This window comes from Fringilla coelebs (assembly GCF_963513975.1).
Source record: "Fringilla coelebs genome assembly, chromosome: 15".
In the NCBI taxonomy this organism is placed as follows: Eukaryota; Metazoa; Chordata; class Aves; order Passeriformes; family Fringillidae; genus Fringilla; species Fringilla coelebs.
Genome location: NC_140041.1, coordinates 11122793 through 11137919, shown reverse-complemented (window position 1 = coordinate 11137919; position 15127 = coordinate 11122793). Strand labels below are relative to the sequence as shown.

Below are 15127 nucleotides of genomic sequence, written 5' to 3'. Positions count from 1 at the left end.
TGCTGTGGGGGTATTTGCAGGAGCTGCTTGTGCACACTGAATTCCCCCTGGAGGGGTCCCCCAGCAGTCAGAGATCAGTGTGGAGCTGTGAGCAGTGGGAACCACTCTGGGACCCCCAGCTCATCCACCTTCACCCCTGCCTGCTCTGCAGGCTCTGTCACTGTCAGCTGGCCCTGACTTCGGAGCCATGAATGACCCTGGGGTCTTTCCTAAGCCCCGTGTGTCCTCTGGTTAGCCATTTCCCTTTGAAGTATTCCTGGAAAGTCTGAGATTGGGTGGGCATGTTTTCCATTTGTATCTTCCACTGCTGAAGGAGAGATGGGACCAGCACTTCCTGAGTGTCCTTTTCCATGCTGGCTTTCTAGAGCATTCTGGATGCTGGTCCTTTTCCATGCTGGCTTTCTAGAGCATTTTGGATGCTGGTCCTTGTTGGCACTCTTCTGTGGGATAATTTGGGACAGTAATGTCTGTCCATTTAGAAAAAAACCACAATAATTTCAGAAAGGGTAACAAATACTGGAGTGACACTGCTAGGCCTGCTCCTGTCATGAATTTTGGAAGTGCTGAAGGAGGAAGCAGAAACCTCCCTTGCAGGTCTTATGTGCTGCTTCAAAGCCCTCACCCCCTGTGTGAGAGGCTGTGGTTTTGTTATCCAGTGCACTCACAGGCTCCCTCAGCACATCTGTGACTTAGGAAACAGCCAGAGCTGTGGCTTTGCACTGGGAAATGCAATGTGTAGGGGCAGGGCTCTGCTGGGCAAACACAGCACCGTGGCTGCTGCAGTTTGGAGTGTGGTTCATCTTGTGACAGAGCTCTGCTCTCTTCTTGCCCTGATGAGCAGAGGGGAGTGGAAAGGGCACTGCTGGTGTTGGGTGTGGTGCAGGGAAGGAATGCCTCCTTGAGGGGCTGGTGCCTGCTGAGTCTGTCCCCTACAGAGGTCTGCTCAGAGCCACCCTGCCTGTTTTGCCTCCTTTGCTCCCTCTCACCTCATCCCTTGTGTCTGCCTGGCTGCAGCAGCGCAGGGACAGGTCTGTGCAGCCTCCTGCAAGGCAGCCCTTCCTCACCTGTGAGAGGTGCTAGTGATTTGAATTACTCTGTAACTAAGGTATCAGGCAGGGCTGGAGTCTGACTTTAAAAAACACCCTAGGAGTTGTGTTTTGTGGGGTTTAAGGTGTAGGGGTTTTTTTCTGAAGAGATGTGAGATGAGATGCCCTCAATCCAGAGGCTTGGAGGAAGGGGCAGCCTGTTGCCTGCTCCTGGTCTGCACCAAGCCCTGCCTTGGTTCTTTGTCTCCAGGCTCTTTGCCATTCCACAGCACTGGAGGCTGGTCCCCCTGTGACAGGTGGCAGCGGCTGGATGACTCTGAGTCCGGTCCTGTCCAAAGGTGGGCACAGCACACAGACCCTCCTGGGGCTGGTCCTGCAGCACAGCCAGAGGAGGCTGTTGGTATGCAGGGCTGGCAGCTTGCTGGTGGGTGGGGAAGCCCACACAGCTTTTATTTTTGTTGCTTGTGTCACATGGATGCCGCCACGAGAGATGATGTTATCAGATTGGTCCCTGCAGGATATTTCTACATGGATCTCTGCGTGTGTGTGGTCAAGCCCATCCCCACTCTGAGGGTCCTGCAGGGCTCAGGGTCCCACTCACCCTCCCCATGCAGGGGGGTTCACTGGGTGCCCCTCCAGGCACCTCCAGCACCCAGGGCTGATAGGGACTGCTCTGTCCTCAGAAGCATCCTTTCATCTCTGGAGATGTTTGGGGTATTTAGGGTGAAGAAGTATGTGACGATGACATTTTGTCAATTAAAAAGTCCTACCTGCTTTGAAGGCCTCCCAAATGTAGGTCATTTATCCCTTTGTACTGGTACATTTGTATTCATGAGCTTCCCTGAATAACATTTTATTATTCAATTTTAAAAATTGAATTTGGTGCAAATATTATTTCAGTTCTTGGGACGTTGTTGACTGTTCTAACACTCATGGTCCCAGCCCACTCCTATTATTTACCTCCTTATTCACATAGGGAAAGTCAGCGAAGTTCAATTAGCAGGACCCAGGTTTTGCTTAAGCTTGGGCCCTCTTTAGCATCTGACTGTGCTGTGCACTTACTGTGCCTGGCCACGTCCTGTGGAATGCTGCACAGAGATGTAGGCTGTAATTACTTCTATAGGCTGCAGGAAATATTTTTCCACTTAATCCCACAGCAGTACTGAGTCACCGGATTTCTGAGAGTAGTGATTATTCATGCCCAGGTTTAAGAATTGACATTTCTTCATGCCCTCCTTTGTTTAGCTTTGTTTTTCCACCTATCGTTTTCTTTCTGCTTGGGAGTTTGTTCTTTCTTTTCTGTGGAGATCTGGTGATTAACTCCTGGGTGAGGTCAGCATGTGTGGGGATGCTGGCAGGGCTGTGGGGAGTCCTTTCTCCTCCCCACTGCATGTTTTTGTTCCTCTGATGTGCTCCTGTTGCACGGGCAGTGTGGAGGTGTGCATAAAGCTCTGGGTCATGAATAGGCTCTTACACAGCTATGGGGCTTTGTTTGTGTATTCAGGGAGGAAATTACTGCTCTAGTTCCATGTGCTTTTGAGTTGAGGTTTGGGGAAGGGAGACAGTTTGGATCCAAAGGTGTGAGGTTGGGAAGGTGAGAGATGAGAACTGCATCTTTCTGTGTGGATGCTTTGCACAAGGTGTAAGTGATTGATAGCTTACAGCAGGGTAATTTAGGAGAGAAGCTTGCTGCATGCTGAGTGTAACTGCTGGCCTGTGTGCTTGTTTTTCTGAGCAGGTTTTAGCTTCTTTCTAAAGAAAGAGAATCACACTGCATTGATTTTAATGTAGGGTATACAAAAAAAATTCCCTAATCTTGCTGTTGTAACATTAATTCATATTCATTCATATTCATTAATTTTCATTCATACTCATTCTATCCATATGTGTATATATTTAAAAGAAATTATTAAATAGATATAAAACTATATTTCTCAAAGGCATTTGTAAGACACATCCACAGTCTCTTTGAGTCTGTCCCTGTTCTGAGACATGATTGAGGGACATACTGGGGGTTTATTTTTAGCTCTTATGCAGGTGAACCATGGCAGGTTCTTTTCTGTCAAGAAATTGACTTTTTTGCCTTTATTGGTTTATGTTGTTTTACACCAGTGTCCTCAATCTTGAGCTGTTTTTTAGGTGGCATTAGGAGGCTTCTGGGAATCTCACTGGTGGTTCTTCCATGGTGAGGGACAGTGCCAGGCAGTCCCTTAGTCAGACACCAGGAGAATGTGCTGGATGTGGGGAGCGAGGTCCTGCAGAGCAGACTGTAACTGTCCCTTTGCAATGCATTTCAGGAGACATGTCTGAAAGTAAGGCCAAGAAGATTGAGATCAAAGACGTGGACGGGCAGACCCTGAGGAAGCTGATTGATTACATCTACACCGCCGAGATCGAGGTGACGGAGGAGAACGTGCAGGTGGGTCTGCTTCAGCAGCTCCTGGGCACAGCCAGCTGCACCGCTTGCAGCTCGAAGGCACAGGTTCCTGTGGGGTGAGGGATCTCCTCAGGCTGCACAGAGTAAAAGGCTGAGCTTGAAAAGAGCTGCTTCCAGCCTCTGTTTAGTCTTGAGGCACTGTAGTGCTTTCCCCACGCTTAAGTCATGTTGCGTTTGGCTTTTGTGTGGAGCTGTTGTAACAAGAGCAGGCATCTGCCTTCCAAGGAGCTGTGCTGACTTGTGGGTCAGTCTGTCGAAGGTCAGAATAGACTCAGACAAGCAGTGAGTCAAATGCTTTAAGGCCATGGCAGAGGAATGTGGCTGTTAGTTTTTAAATTCTTCTGGGTAGTTTGAGTTGTTTCACAGAGCTTTGAGTGGAATACATTGTTCAAATGAGGACATTCTTCCTTTTTTTTTGTGTGTGTGCTCTGCCTTGAATTTCTGAGAGGTAAATATTTGTTCAGAAGTGGAAAGAGTAATTGAAAGGCAGCCTTCAAATAAAGCAGGGTGCTCAGGAAGAGTGTTTTGCAGTGTCACGTGGCTGTGGCTGCTGGTAAAGCTCTTTCTTTGACTCTGCTTGTATTCGTGGTAAGGAAGAGGCTCTGCACTTAGCCACTGATGTCTGGGAGGGATGCTGAGAGCTTGTGTGTGGACATGCTTTTCAGTTGGTCTGGTTTTTTTGCAAGTGGCAGTTTGAGCCTGTTGTCTTCCTCACTTTGACTTGGACATTGCCAGGGGAGCAAGTCTGTGTCAGTGATGCTGGGGAGAGTTTTGTTGACCTAATTAACAAAATGGCAAAATTAGACTGGTTCTGCTTGAAACGAGGCTCTGGCTGTGAGCTCTTCTGCTCCAACCCCTCAGGCAGAGTGCAGGTTCTTGCTGCCTGTCCAGGAGCTTAGCCAAACCCCTGAGCAGGTCCCACTTTGCAGCACAGCCCTTGACCATCCCTCATGACCTAAACCTGTGGGGGCCTTTTCTTGCCCCTTCTTGCCCTCTGGTTTTATAAATGTGACTGTCCCTGGATGTTTTACTCTGAACAAAATGCCACAAACAGGTTAATATTCACCTTTAGCCACAAGAAGAAAAGGTTACAGAAGCGAATATTCTGTGATGTATTGGACAGCTTCACATGAAGGGAAGACTAAAAACAACAAAAATTAAGCTCCTTGTAGTCCTTCATTTGAATTAGCAGTGTCAGTGTTAGAAAGAAGTGAGCAGGTTTGGTCCCTTGCATCACCACATCCTCCTGCTGCACAGCTGTGGGTCATCCATCCATCCATCCATCCATCCATCCATCCATCCATCCATCCATCCATCCATCCATCCATCCCTCCCTCCCTCCCTCCCTCCATCCCTCCATCTGGAAGGACACCTCAGCAGTGCCTGTCTGTGCTCTTTCAGCAATGTTTCTTTGCAGCCCTGCTTGAGCACAGTGAGAATTTCTCTTTTCCCAGCACATATCTCCCGAGCTCTCCTGTTTCCTTGTCACATGTTCTGAATCTCTAGCTGGGTAAGGGAGTATTTTTAAAGGAGTTCTTCAGACATTCTCAGTAGCTGGAAGAAGCAATTTCTAGGTACAGGTGCCAGGTAATGTCATTGCAGAAATTATGAAATTAAAAATAAGTTGCTCAATGGCATTGACTGAGCAGGTGCAGCCAAGGTATCAAAACTTGTGAATAAATGAAAAGACATTGTCTTGTCAGTGAGAAAAATAAGATGAGAGCAGGATAGAAATGAGAAAAAGATGAACAGTAAAGGTAGCATGGAGTGCAGAATGAATGTTCCTAGGTTTGGGTGAATGCTGAGCAGTGCCCAGCCCTTCACAAAAAGAAGCTTTTTAACAGCTTCTTTTGTTGTTTCTTTTCTAATGGAAACCTGCAATTTTTTTTTGCTTTTATAGGCCTGGTATGGGCTCAGGAAGTGAGACTCTTTTTCTAAGCAGGTATTTCTGTAGCTATTGTGCAATTGAATGACACAGTGTCTTTTGTTTTGTTCTTTGTGGAAGGATAGATATGTGTGCCAGGGGCCAAGCCTGTGTGGTCAGTTCCAGTCATCATTGGTGTAGTGAGTTCCTGGGGGTGGTCATCCAGTTCCTTCTCAAGATTATGTCCCAAATGTGCAGGCAAAGGGGATTTTCAGCTCATCCTGAGCCCATGTAGAGGGAATACTCTCTTCTAACCCTGCTGGGGTACATGGGTGAGAATTACCCCAACAAATGCCATGTGCTTTATCTACTGGAACTTCATTCTTAGAGTGGGATTTCAAGGCAGTAAAGGTGCAGCTGTAGGAGGGCTCAGGGATGATGGATGATCGAGAAGTTTTACCTGTGAACATGTATTTGGGATTAAGCCTCCCACTTGTTTGGAAGGCATGGAGCAGAGACAGAATTTCTGTCTTTATTGCAGTCCTGTTGTAGTTTCAGGAAAATCCATCCTGGGATTTCTACACCTGCTGCCTTCTGTTGTTCCTCCTCTGTTGCATCCCACATCAAGGTTGGTTGTAAATTTTGATATGCATGATATAAAGACCTCATTCATTTGAAGATGGAGTGTGATACATTTATTTAGAAGGAAGTTGTGTCATGCAATTTCTGTAAAAGGAAGGAAAACTAAAGTGAGTGTCTCGGGGAGCTTCACAGATGCTCAGGTCCCTGGGCTGATCTCAATGGAAATCATAAACACACATCAGAGCACAGGGTCTGCTGCTCCCTACAGGTGTGGGGTAGCTGGTCCTTTTAACATATGAATTACCTGAATTTTTCAAATAGGTCTTGATTTTGCAGCTGAAGTGGTTACATTGCTTTCCAACGTTCATATCAAACCTGCCAGCTCAGTGATGGAGAAGCTCTGCATGGTGTCCTTGAGCAGAGCTGAATGAAGAAGGTTGGGAGCAGGCAGTCCTGGGAAAACACCTGCACCTCTGGCTCTAGACAGTGAATTCCTTAGTGTATTCCCTCCTGAGTGTGTCCCAACCAGCCTTACCCATTACTGGCAGGCAGTCTAAGAATTACCCTCCTGATTAAGAAAGTCATTATCATTCAGGTTGTAATGATTCCCTGGAAAAAGTCCTGATTAACCTGGTTTCACAATTAAGTTGTTAGGAATGATGTGCCATGGACCACGTGTGTGTGGTGTCCCTGTGTACTGCCACAGTTTGAGATATGGCTCATACACAGAGAGCAAATCTGAAATCAGCTGTCTGGAGGAAGTAGATATTGAACCTGTCAGCTTTGCAGGCATAGTAATTGTCATAAAAAATGTCTCAAGAAAAGAGGAAGAAAGATTTGCTCTGAGCTGCAATATTTCTGTTTCAGAAGTGCTTCTGAACCTCAGCTTTCCCCAGCAAGGAAAGAGAGTTCTCTGGCAAGTGCAGTTTTGATGATAAAGGGTTTATAAATGGGTCAGTCCATCTCTCTTCCCCCTATTCAGTCCCGAAGCTGCAGCTGTAGTAGGTGCAAGCCCAGGGTGAGGCAATTTTCAGCAATAAATTATTTTCAGCAATAAATCAGGGCTGTGTTCCTTGCTGTACATCTCCCTGGGGTGCAGGGGTCCCTGGGCCATTGCAGGGCTGATTCCTCTGGGGTGGGGGCCCTTTCTTAAACCCATAGGAAGTCTTTAAATTGGTTCAGCCTTATAGAAAGCTGAGGAGAAACTTGTGGATGTGGCAGCAGAGCACTGTGTGGTGCCTGATGCATGTGTTCACTTTTTTATTTCACTGTTTGACCAAGGGATGGTGTGTCTGAAGTTGGAGAAGGTAGCTCAGGAGGGAAGTTTCCAGTTTTTCCCCCGTTTTCTCTCTCATCTCTACATCCTTTGTCCATCTCCTGCTCCTGACAAGGTTTTTTGACTCCCTGATGCTGTCACACCTTCCTCTGTCTGGGCTATTTCACCTCAGGTGGAGCATTTAAGTGGAAGTACTGTGATCAGCCCATGTGCTGCCTGGGAGCAGCTGGGGTGTAATAAAGCCTGATTGCCACCCTTGCACTCAGAAGCCACATTAAGCTAATGTAGTTTTATCTCCACTATTTGTGCTGTTCAGAGCAGCTTGTTTAAAACTGAGTGTTTTACCTGCCTTGCAAGCACAAAATCCATTTGTTTCTCTGGCCATGGGTTCCCCTGGCAGGTGCCTGGGAGCTGTTTCCCTGTTTGGGCAGGTGTGCAGTCCCAGCTGTGGCCCTGGGTGTGCAGCTGAGGCTTACAGCCAGTACTTTTATTTGCCTTCCAATTTGATCAAATTGTCAAAGCTGCTTATAAGCTTTAATACATCCCCTGCCTAGGGGAAATGCTCCTTTCCCAGTTTTGCAGAGCAGGAATGATGTAAGTTAACTTTTGGCCAAGGCTACCTGTAAGGCTCTGTCACAGCAGGGAATTAACCCCAGCCTCTGCAGTCCAGCATTAGTGAATGAACCTTATATATACTGAGCACTTTTGGCTGAAAGATGTTTCTATCAAAGGTCTGTGGAAGTAATTGCCCAGGCAATGTTGTGTAAAACTTGAAATTTGTGTGGAGTCTGCAGAGCACAGCTGGTGAACTAGATGTTATATGTGTATATATGTATATATATATAGACACACACCCAGAGATGAAGCTCTGGACATAAATTAAGCAAAGAAGTCAGTCTTAGTAGTAATAGCTGATAATTTTGGCATAGTTTCAAAAAATGAGTAGGTTTTGATTTGGAGGCAGATCTGGTAGAGTTCATGGCTGTTGAATTCAAATATTGAGAGCCAAATCCAGACCCATGTGAGTGACTTGCCTGGATATTAATGGGGTTGCAGTTTGGTCCTGCTGCATGTTTAGGCAGGGCATTTCCTCTTGTTATTTCTAAAGGAAACAGACTTTGTTCTCACGGAAATCCTTTGCTTGCTTTTTGCCTTCCCTGGTAAAAACAAGATGAGTGTTGAGACATTCAGCTGGGAAGTAAGAAAGAGAAAATTCCCTCATCTCTTGATAGGCTTTTAATATCCTATTTCTGAGAAGTGCTGTCTGACAGTGCCCCTTTCCTGGAGGCTGAAGTGGTGTAAGGCTCCTTCTGCATTGTAAGGCTCCAGCAGCACTGATTTGTCCAGGGGCTGGTGCATGTGGGGATGGTAGTTAGTGAGTTCCTTTTGGTCTGGAGGACACATCCCAGACATTACCAGAGGTGAGCAGCCCGCCTGGACTGGCAGGGATGCATCTGGATGGATGGGGGTGCACAGAGGAGGTTCTGGTTTGCCTGGAGTCTGACTTGGCTACCCAAAGCCTTTATGTAGCTCAGGTGTTCAGAAATGGTTCAGCTAGAAAGAAAGTGGTTCACAGCCAGGTTTTAAAATCCTAGAGCAGTGCTATCTTGACTTAATCAAAGCCACAAACTAACCTGCTCCTGGCATCAAGAGGCTTGGGCCAAAACAGACTCCTGGGTTAATTGACTTCTCTTTTTATTGTTGCCTGTTGGGGTGGCTGCTTGACAGCAGTCAGCCACTGTAGAGCTGGGCTGGAGTGGAACACAGCAGTTGCTTAGAAAGACCTGGAGCAGGCTGTGAGTGTCCTGCCCTGGTGTGAAATGGGTGGTGGTGGCAGGGACAGGGAGGGAATCTTTATCCCTAGGCTGCCATCAGGATCCAGGGAGGGGAATGCTGTTAACCTATTTGTTTTGTTTAACAGCTGCTTATTTTTTTTGAGTTGGCAGTAACTTTCCGGAAATGTGCGCTCAGATGGTGAGCACAGATGCCCAGTTGGGAGGACATGTGTGAGGCAGCCAGAGCTATGAAAGAGCTGGAATTAGACACGTCTGCTGTTCTCTTGGACATAAGAAAGGAAGTAGCTGATGTCACGGGCTGTAATGTCCTGATGGATTTTGTTTTCTACTTCCTGTCCTTCTCGCTGGCCTCAAAGGTGTTTTTTCCCCAGTAGATGTCACATTCATCATCCATTTCTGTCTTCTTTTTCTGTGCTTCGTTTTGGAGGTACAGAGCAGTACCTCATTTTCAGACGCAGCCATGATCCACAAGCATCCCCAGCATTTTTTGTAAGTGCAAATGAGAGCTGCTGATTTGAATAGTGGGACCTGTCTTTCCCAAGAGCCTTGCTGTCACCAAAACCTGCTTGAGCTTCTGGGAACCCCCTCTCTTACATGACTGCTTGGGCACCCTCCTCACAGGCCAATGAGGTTTTGTTGGAAGTAACAAAGTCCAGGGTTTTGAGGACTGCTGGGCTGCTATGGCTTTGAATCTGGTGGCAATGCTTATAAATAATACAAAGCCCTTTGAGGGGAAAAAAAAAAAATGTGTGCAGGACTTACCTGCAGCAAAGCCAGAAATTCAGGAGCATCTGTGGTTGCTTCTACCTTGTCCTCACTTTGCCTTGAGGTCTTGTGGGGAGAAGCTGTGGGAAGAGTTCCACTTTTAGCCCGGTGTAGGACAGCATTTTCATGTCTCAGAGCATGAACAGGGATCCTCTGCGTTTGGGTAGAGCCAAGACTTGCACCTCCCTTGTGATAACCCCGCAGGGACACGTCCCTGCCTGGAAGGGAGATGCCTCCAATCTGTGCAGGCTGGGAATCCCTCCTTGCTACTCACTGTCATTCCCCTCTCGTGCCTTTGCAGGTTTTGTTGCCAGCTGCCAGTTTATTGCAACTGATGGATGTTAGAAAGAACTGCTGTGACTTCCTGCAGTCCCAGCTGCACCCCACCAACTGCCTGGGCATCCGCGCCTTCGCCGACGTGCACGCCTGCACCGAGCTGCTGCAGCAGGCCAACGCCTACGCAGGTCAGGGACACAGGGGACAGGCACTGCACCTCGGGGCTCAGCACTGTCCTGCTTGGTCCCTCCACATTTCTGGTATTAGAGCAGGAAGGGAATGCTCTGTTGAGTTCTGTGGTGCTGCAGGTTGGGAAGTGCGGTGTGGTCGCAAGGGAGCACCTTAGCAGGTAAAAAAGGAGGAGTTGAGGAGGTAAAAAAAGCTGATCCTCTGGATCTCAGGCCACAAAACAGCTCCTGAGGGTGGTTCTAGAAAGCTCTTGGTGTGCATGTTGAACAGCTCAGTGCTGGTGTCCTCCCCATGGACCCTGCCCTGGGAGAGCAGCAGGCACTGCTGGGCATTTCCATTGGGGAGCAAACAGCACTGGGCAAAGTTAAATCCTGGGGGTGGGAGCTGGAGCACTCAGCTGAAATTGCCGTGCAGTCTGAAGCTCTGATCTGTGCAGCAATGGCCCCTTAGCCCAAGGGAGGATAGAGAGGCTCATGTTTCTTTGGGAGTGGATGTGTTTGGTTGCAATAAGCAGGTGCAGGCAATGGCTTTCAGCATTTCTCCTCTACGTCATAAATGTAAAGCTTTTTCAGCCAGCCCCAAGCTCTGAATTGCCCAGCACTTTCCAGTCTCCTCCAGCAGAGTTGCCCTTGACCTCTGCTTGGGAGAAGCTGATAGTTTTCTCCCAGTTTGTTTTTTTGTTTTCTGGTCATTTGTATAGGGATACATAAACCTCCTCTTTCCCAGAGCACCTGCTCTGTCCTGCAACCTTTTCCTTTTTAACAGTTTTGTCCTTAATTGGACCATAAGTAAGCTCAGTGGAATAAAAATGTATCCACTGAGTCCTCCCCTATTCTTCTGCAAATAAAACTAAACCCTTTTCAGCTGCTCTGGCTGTATTATCCCCTGGAGAAAAAGGTACCCTGGAAGGAATGGTTAATTGTATAAAAGCTTGCTTGTAATATCTCATTATCCTTGTTTCCAGGCCCTGTTTAATCTTTAACCCAACAAGCAGTGCATTCACTGTATATTTATTTGGTTGTTTGGCAATTAGAAGGTCTGCTTTGTTGTTTTATTGGCCTTCATAGGTCCCAGTTAGTACAGCAGCCCATGTAATGTTAATGGAACTCCATTAATAAAAATGCCATTAAAATTCTTTTCACTATGTTGTTTATGTAACAGCCTTAAACCAAGACAGAGGTCCCCAAGCTCAAGAGTCCATGCATTCATGAGCTCAGTTACTTGAGAAATGCTAAGTTCTGGCCAATGGATAACTTTAGTAGGTGAAGGAGCCTTCATGATGCAGGCACCAGTTCCTTTATTAAAATCAGTAAATATTCTTCCTTGCTTTCAACTAATAATGGGAGAACAAATACCTTTCTGCTGCCAGATGCAAGTCCAGAATGAATGAATATGAGATTTTGCCCAGAAGTCAGAGTGCATCCAGCTTATTGTGTGGGGAGTGTTTCCTGCCTCTTAAATATTTAAGGCCTAAAGAGTTCATTAGATCACATGTATATTTCCAGCATAACAGAGTATTAAATATTAGCCACATTCTGCTATCTTTAATCAGATCCTTTGGCTTAGCCTGTGGGGTTTTGGTCTTCAGTAGAGCAAGAAGGGTCTGTGAAGGGGAGTCCAAGCCCAGAGTCCAACTCTGCAGCAGCAGCTTTGGTGAGGGGCTGTTCAGGGGCTCCAAAAATCTCCTCTCTGGAAGTTGTGCCAGCTCATGTCCCTGTGGTGCTGCTTTTTGTCAGGCAAAGCACTTTGCAGATGTGAAAACTGGAGGCAGATCTTGCTGCAGAGAGAGCTTTTTGGATACAGGAGTCTGAGCTTCTCAAAGCTACAGAATTAGAACTTGAAAGAAGCTGCTTCAGTTAAAGTGTCTGAGATTCATGTTTCTGTAATTCAGCCAAAGATAAATGGGACTTAGCAAGTGACAGGTGAGATTAAATTGGCAGCATATGTAAGAAATTCTTGCAAAACTAAAATTGCTGCAGCTGGCTAATGACATATTTGACCTAGAAAATATTTTTTAGGAAGTGATTATTTTGTGTGCCTTTTGGCTAGATATAAAGCTTGACAGATTTGATGATGCTCAGTCATAATTCTTCCAGTCTGGGGTTATATTCATGCTTTTTATTTCCAAGTGGCTCCCAGAGTTACAGTATGGAGGGATCTGGAGGCAGAAAAGGGAGAAATAGAAGTTTGTACAATTGCAGGCTTAAGTAGAAAGGGGAAAACTACTGGGAAGGTGGATGCTGTGGTGGACAGGTTATTTACTACTCTGCCTCCATTGCCACTTCTAACTGTATCTGCCACTGGAATATTCTCAGCAGCTTTTCAGAAAGTTTATGAAAGTATTTCATGGGGCTGGTGCTGCTTGAAATAGCATCAGGTTTCTTTTTCCTGCTCTGGGGCTGGTTTCTGTCTGTGCTCCACTCCCAGCTGCTGTGGGTCAGTCTTGGGTGCCCAGAGCTGTTCTCTGAATGCTGTGCTCCTGCCACTGACTGAAAACATGGATTTCATTGTAATCTTCTGTTCCCCCTTTTCGTTTGTTGAACAGAGCAGCACTTCCCTGAGGTGATGCTAGGAGAAGAATTTCTTAGCCTTAGTCTGGACCAGGTTTGCAGTTTAATATCAAGTGACAAGCTCACAGTCTCCTCTGAAGAAAAGGTACAGTAAATTGTATAGCAAGAGTGAATGTAAGAATGCTGGAATGTTTCTAGAACTTACACCAGGGACTGTTATTATGATATACTCCTTGGGGGCCGTTCTCCAACAGAGATCATGTGGAAAGGAAAATTAAAATAATGTGAATCCTAAAAGCACATAAAAATGACCTTCACTTGGTTGTTCTTTGCAGGAAGTTATGACTCTCAGATCCATATCATGCTAAAAGGCCTGGGGCTCAGAATCAACTCCTTTCCCTCTCTGGAAAACTAGGAAACTCCCATCTGCTGTTGTGTAAAGCATTTAATACCTGCTGTAAAACCTCAAAAAAAAAAAAAAAGTGAATTTCATTAGGCGGGGGAGGAATATTGGCTTCTGTTGCATGTTGGCTAGAAAAACAAAAGGAAGCCCAGAACCAAAAGGAAGGAAGGAAATATTTTTCTAGTATCTTCAGTGGTTTTAATAAAAAAGGAGAGAAAGGCACTGGTTGATGCTGTTTTTGTGGTTGAAACGTTCAGCACATCTTGTGTAGTCTGGACTCCTGGGGAGGAGGGTGAGCAGTGTTTGTGGTGTTTGGTGAACTCCAGCCCCATTCTCTGGTCTGAGTTTCTTGTGTGGCCTGCTGCAGGTTTCTGGGGACAGGCACGTGCCTCCAGTCCTTCAGCTCATCTCCAAATTGTCACTGTGGGGAGATTGTTGAGTCACAGAGTCAGTAAGGCTGGAAAAGTCATTTAAGATCATTGAGTCCAACCACTAACACAGCACTGCCAGGCCCACCACTAAACCATGTTCCTAAATGTAAATGGTCACTTGTGAGAGGCTACAGAGGAGCTTGAGGGTTGTGTGGTCTGTGATTTCAGGGCCCTTATGGGATGCCTGCATTTGGGGGGGTGGAGGCTGGACCTGGGTGTGGTGGTGCTGCCCATCCTCCTGTGTGCTCTTCTCCTGCTCAGCCCCTCTGGGCTGCAGACACACGAGTGCTTGGGCCCACAGGGACTGTAAAACTCTCCAGAAATCCTGCTGCATGTGAGCTGTGGACTCAGGGGTGCTCCCTGCTGATCCTGAGCAGCAAACTCGGGGCATTCCTGCAGGCGTGGGGCTGCGAGGTGCCACTGGGGCAGGGCCAGCAAGGGGAACAGCAAATGGCACAAACCCACAGCAGAATCCCTCTGCCTGAGCCAAGCAGCCTGCAAAGGGAAGTGCAAGTTTAGTAACCAATTTTTTTCCGGTCCTGTGCAGCATTGTTCAAAAGCTTTGATTGGCCTTGCGCCCAGGGGAATCAAAATGCTCCTTCACTCATCTGAGCTTTACACAATCAAACCCAGTATTTCTTTAGCTGACTGTAAAAGAACTTGTAAAAGAAAAGATTGTTGAGAATGCAAGGCAGTGGAAGGAAATGTAAGCATAAGCTGCACGTTCAAAACAACAGACCTGAATAACAGGAGAGAGGCAGAAAATGGGAATGGAACATAAATATGGAATGTGCTGGAGTTCAAAGAAGTGCTGGAAATTGAGGACAGACTCATAGGCTGCTGTTTCATGTTAACTTCATGACAGACAAGCCATTTTCCTCACTTTTGTTCTTCCTAGCTGCTAATGCTTCAGTTATATATGATATAAAAGTTTATATGTGTGGATACCAGTCTATGCATACACACGTATATCTGTGTGTATGAATGTGCAAAACACTTCAGAAATCTGGCAGCTTCATTGTCACAGCCAGATTTCACAAGGAGTTTTCTCGTTCCTCTTCTTGCTGTGTCTCATACCAGAGCATTGCCATCCCTGGATCACTGGGAAGTGTTAGAGCCAAGTCCTGCCAGGATCAGGGAGGGAGAATTGCCCTTGGAATGCCTCAGGAATTTGTGTGTTCTCCCCTTCCTCTGCCACCCTGTGACTAATATCAATTGGTTTAATAAAATATACCCTTCGCCAATTTTGGCTTATTTATACCCCTAGGCCATCAGGAGGAGAAAAATTCTCTGCTAGCACAGAAATCTATTTTAATTGTCAAGTAGTGACAGCATTTTCTCATCACTCAAAGATTCTTCTCCTTTCTCTTCTGTCCCCCTTGTTGTACCAGCCTCTGCAGTTACACAAGCCTTTTCAGAAAAGGGCAGAGGTTTGTTGTCCCTGCTTGCTCTTTTTGCTATAGCCAGTAGAGTACTTGGAAGACAGTTTTATTAATGTTTTCTGTACCTGACCTAATTGGCTCTTTTTACTGTTGGCAAGCTAAAAAACCAT

The 15127-nt window shown here is 46.5% G+C and overlaps 1 protein-coding gene across 4 annotated transcripts in view; it reads left to right on the top strand.

The window, feature by feature from the left end:
- KLHL3 (kelch like family member 3) overlaps window positions 1-15127 on the top strand; it is a 45993-nt gene that overhangs the window by 12431 nt on the left and 18435 nt on the right. For 3 of the 4 annotated variants that reach the window (XM_084215672.1, XM_084215670.1, XM_084215671.1), the window contains 3 exons: window positions 3344-3465; window positions 10068-10230; window positions 12777-12886. In XM_084215672.1, the coding sequence (XP_084071798.1) occupies window positions 3344-3465; window positions 10068-10230; window positions 12777-12886 (395 nt within the window). Of the gene's footprint in view, window positions 1-3343; window positions 3466-10067; window positions 10231-12776; window positions 12887-15127 lie in introns of those variants that run through there. The other variant, XM_084215673.1, reaches the window with a different exon arrangement.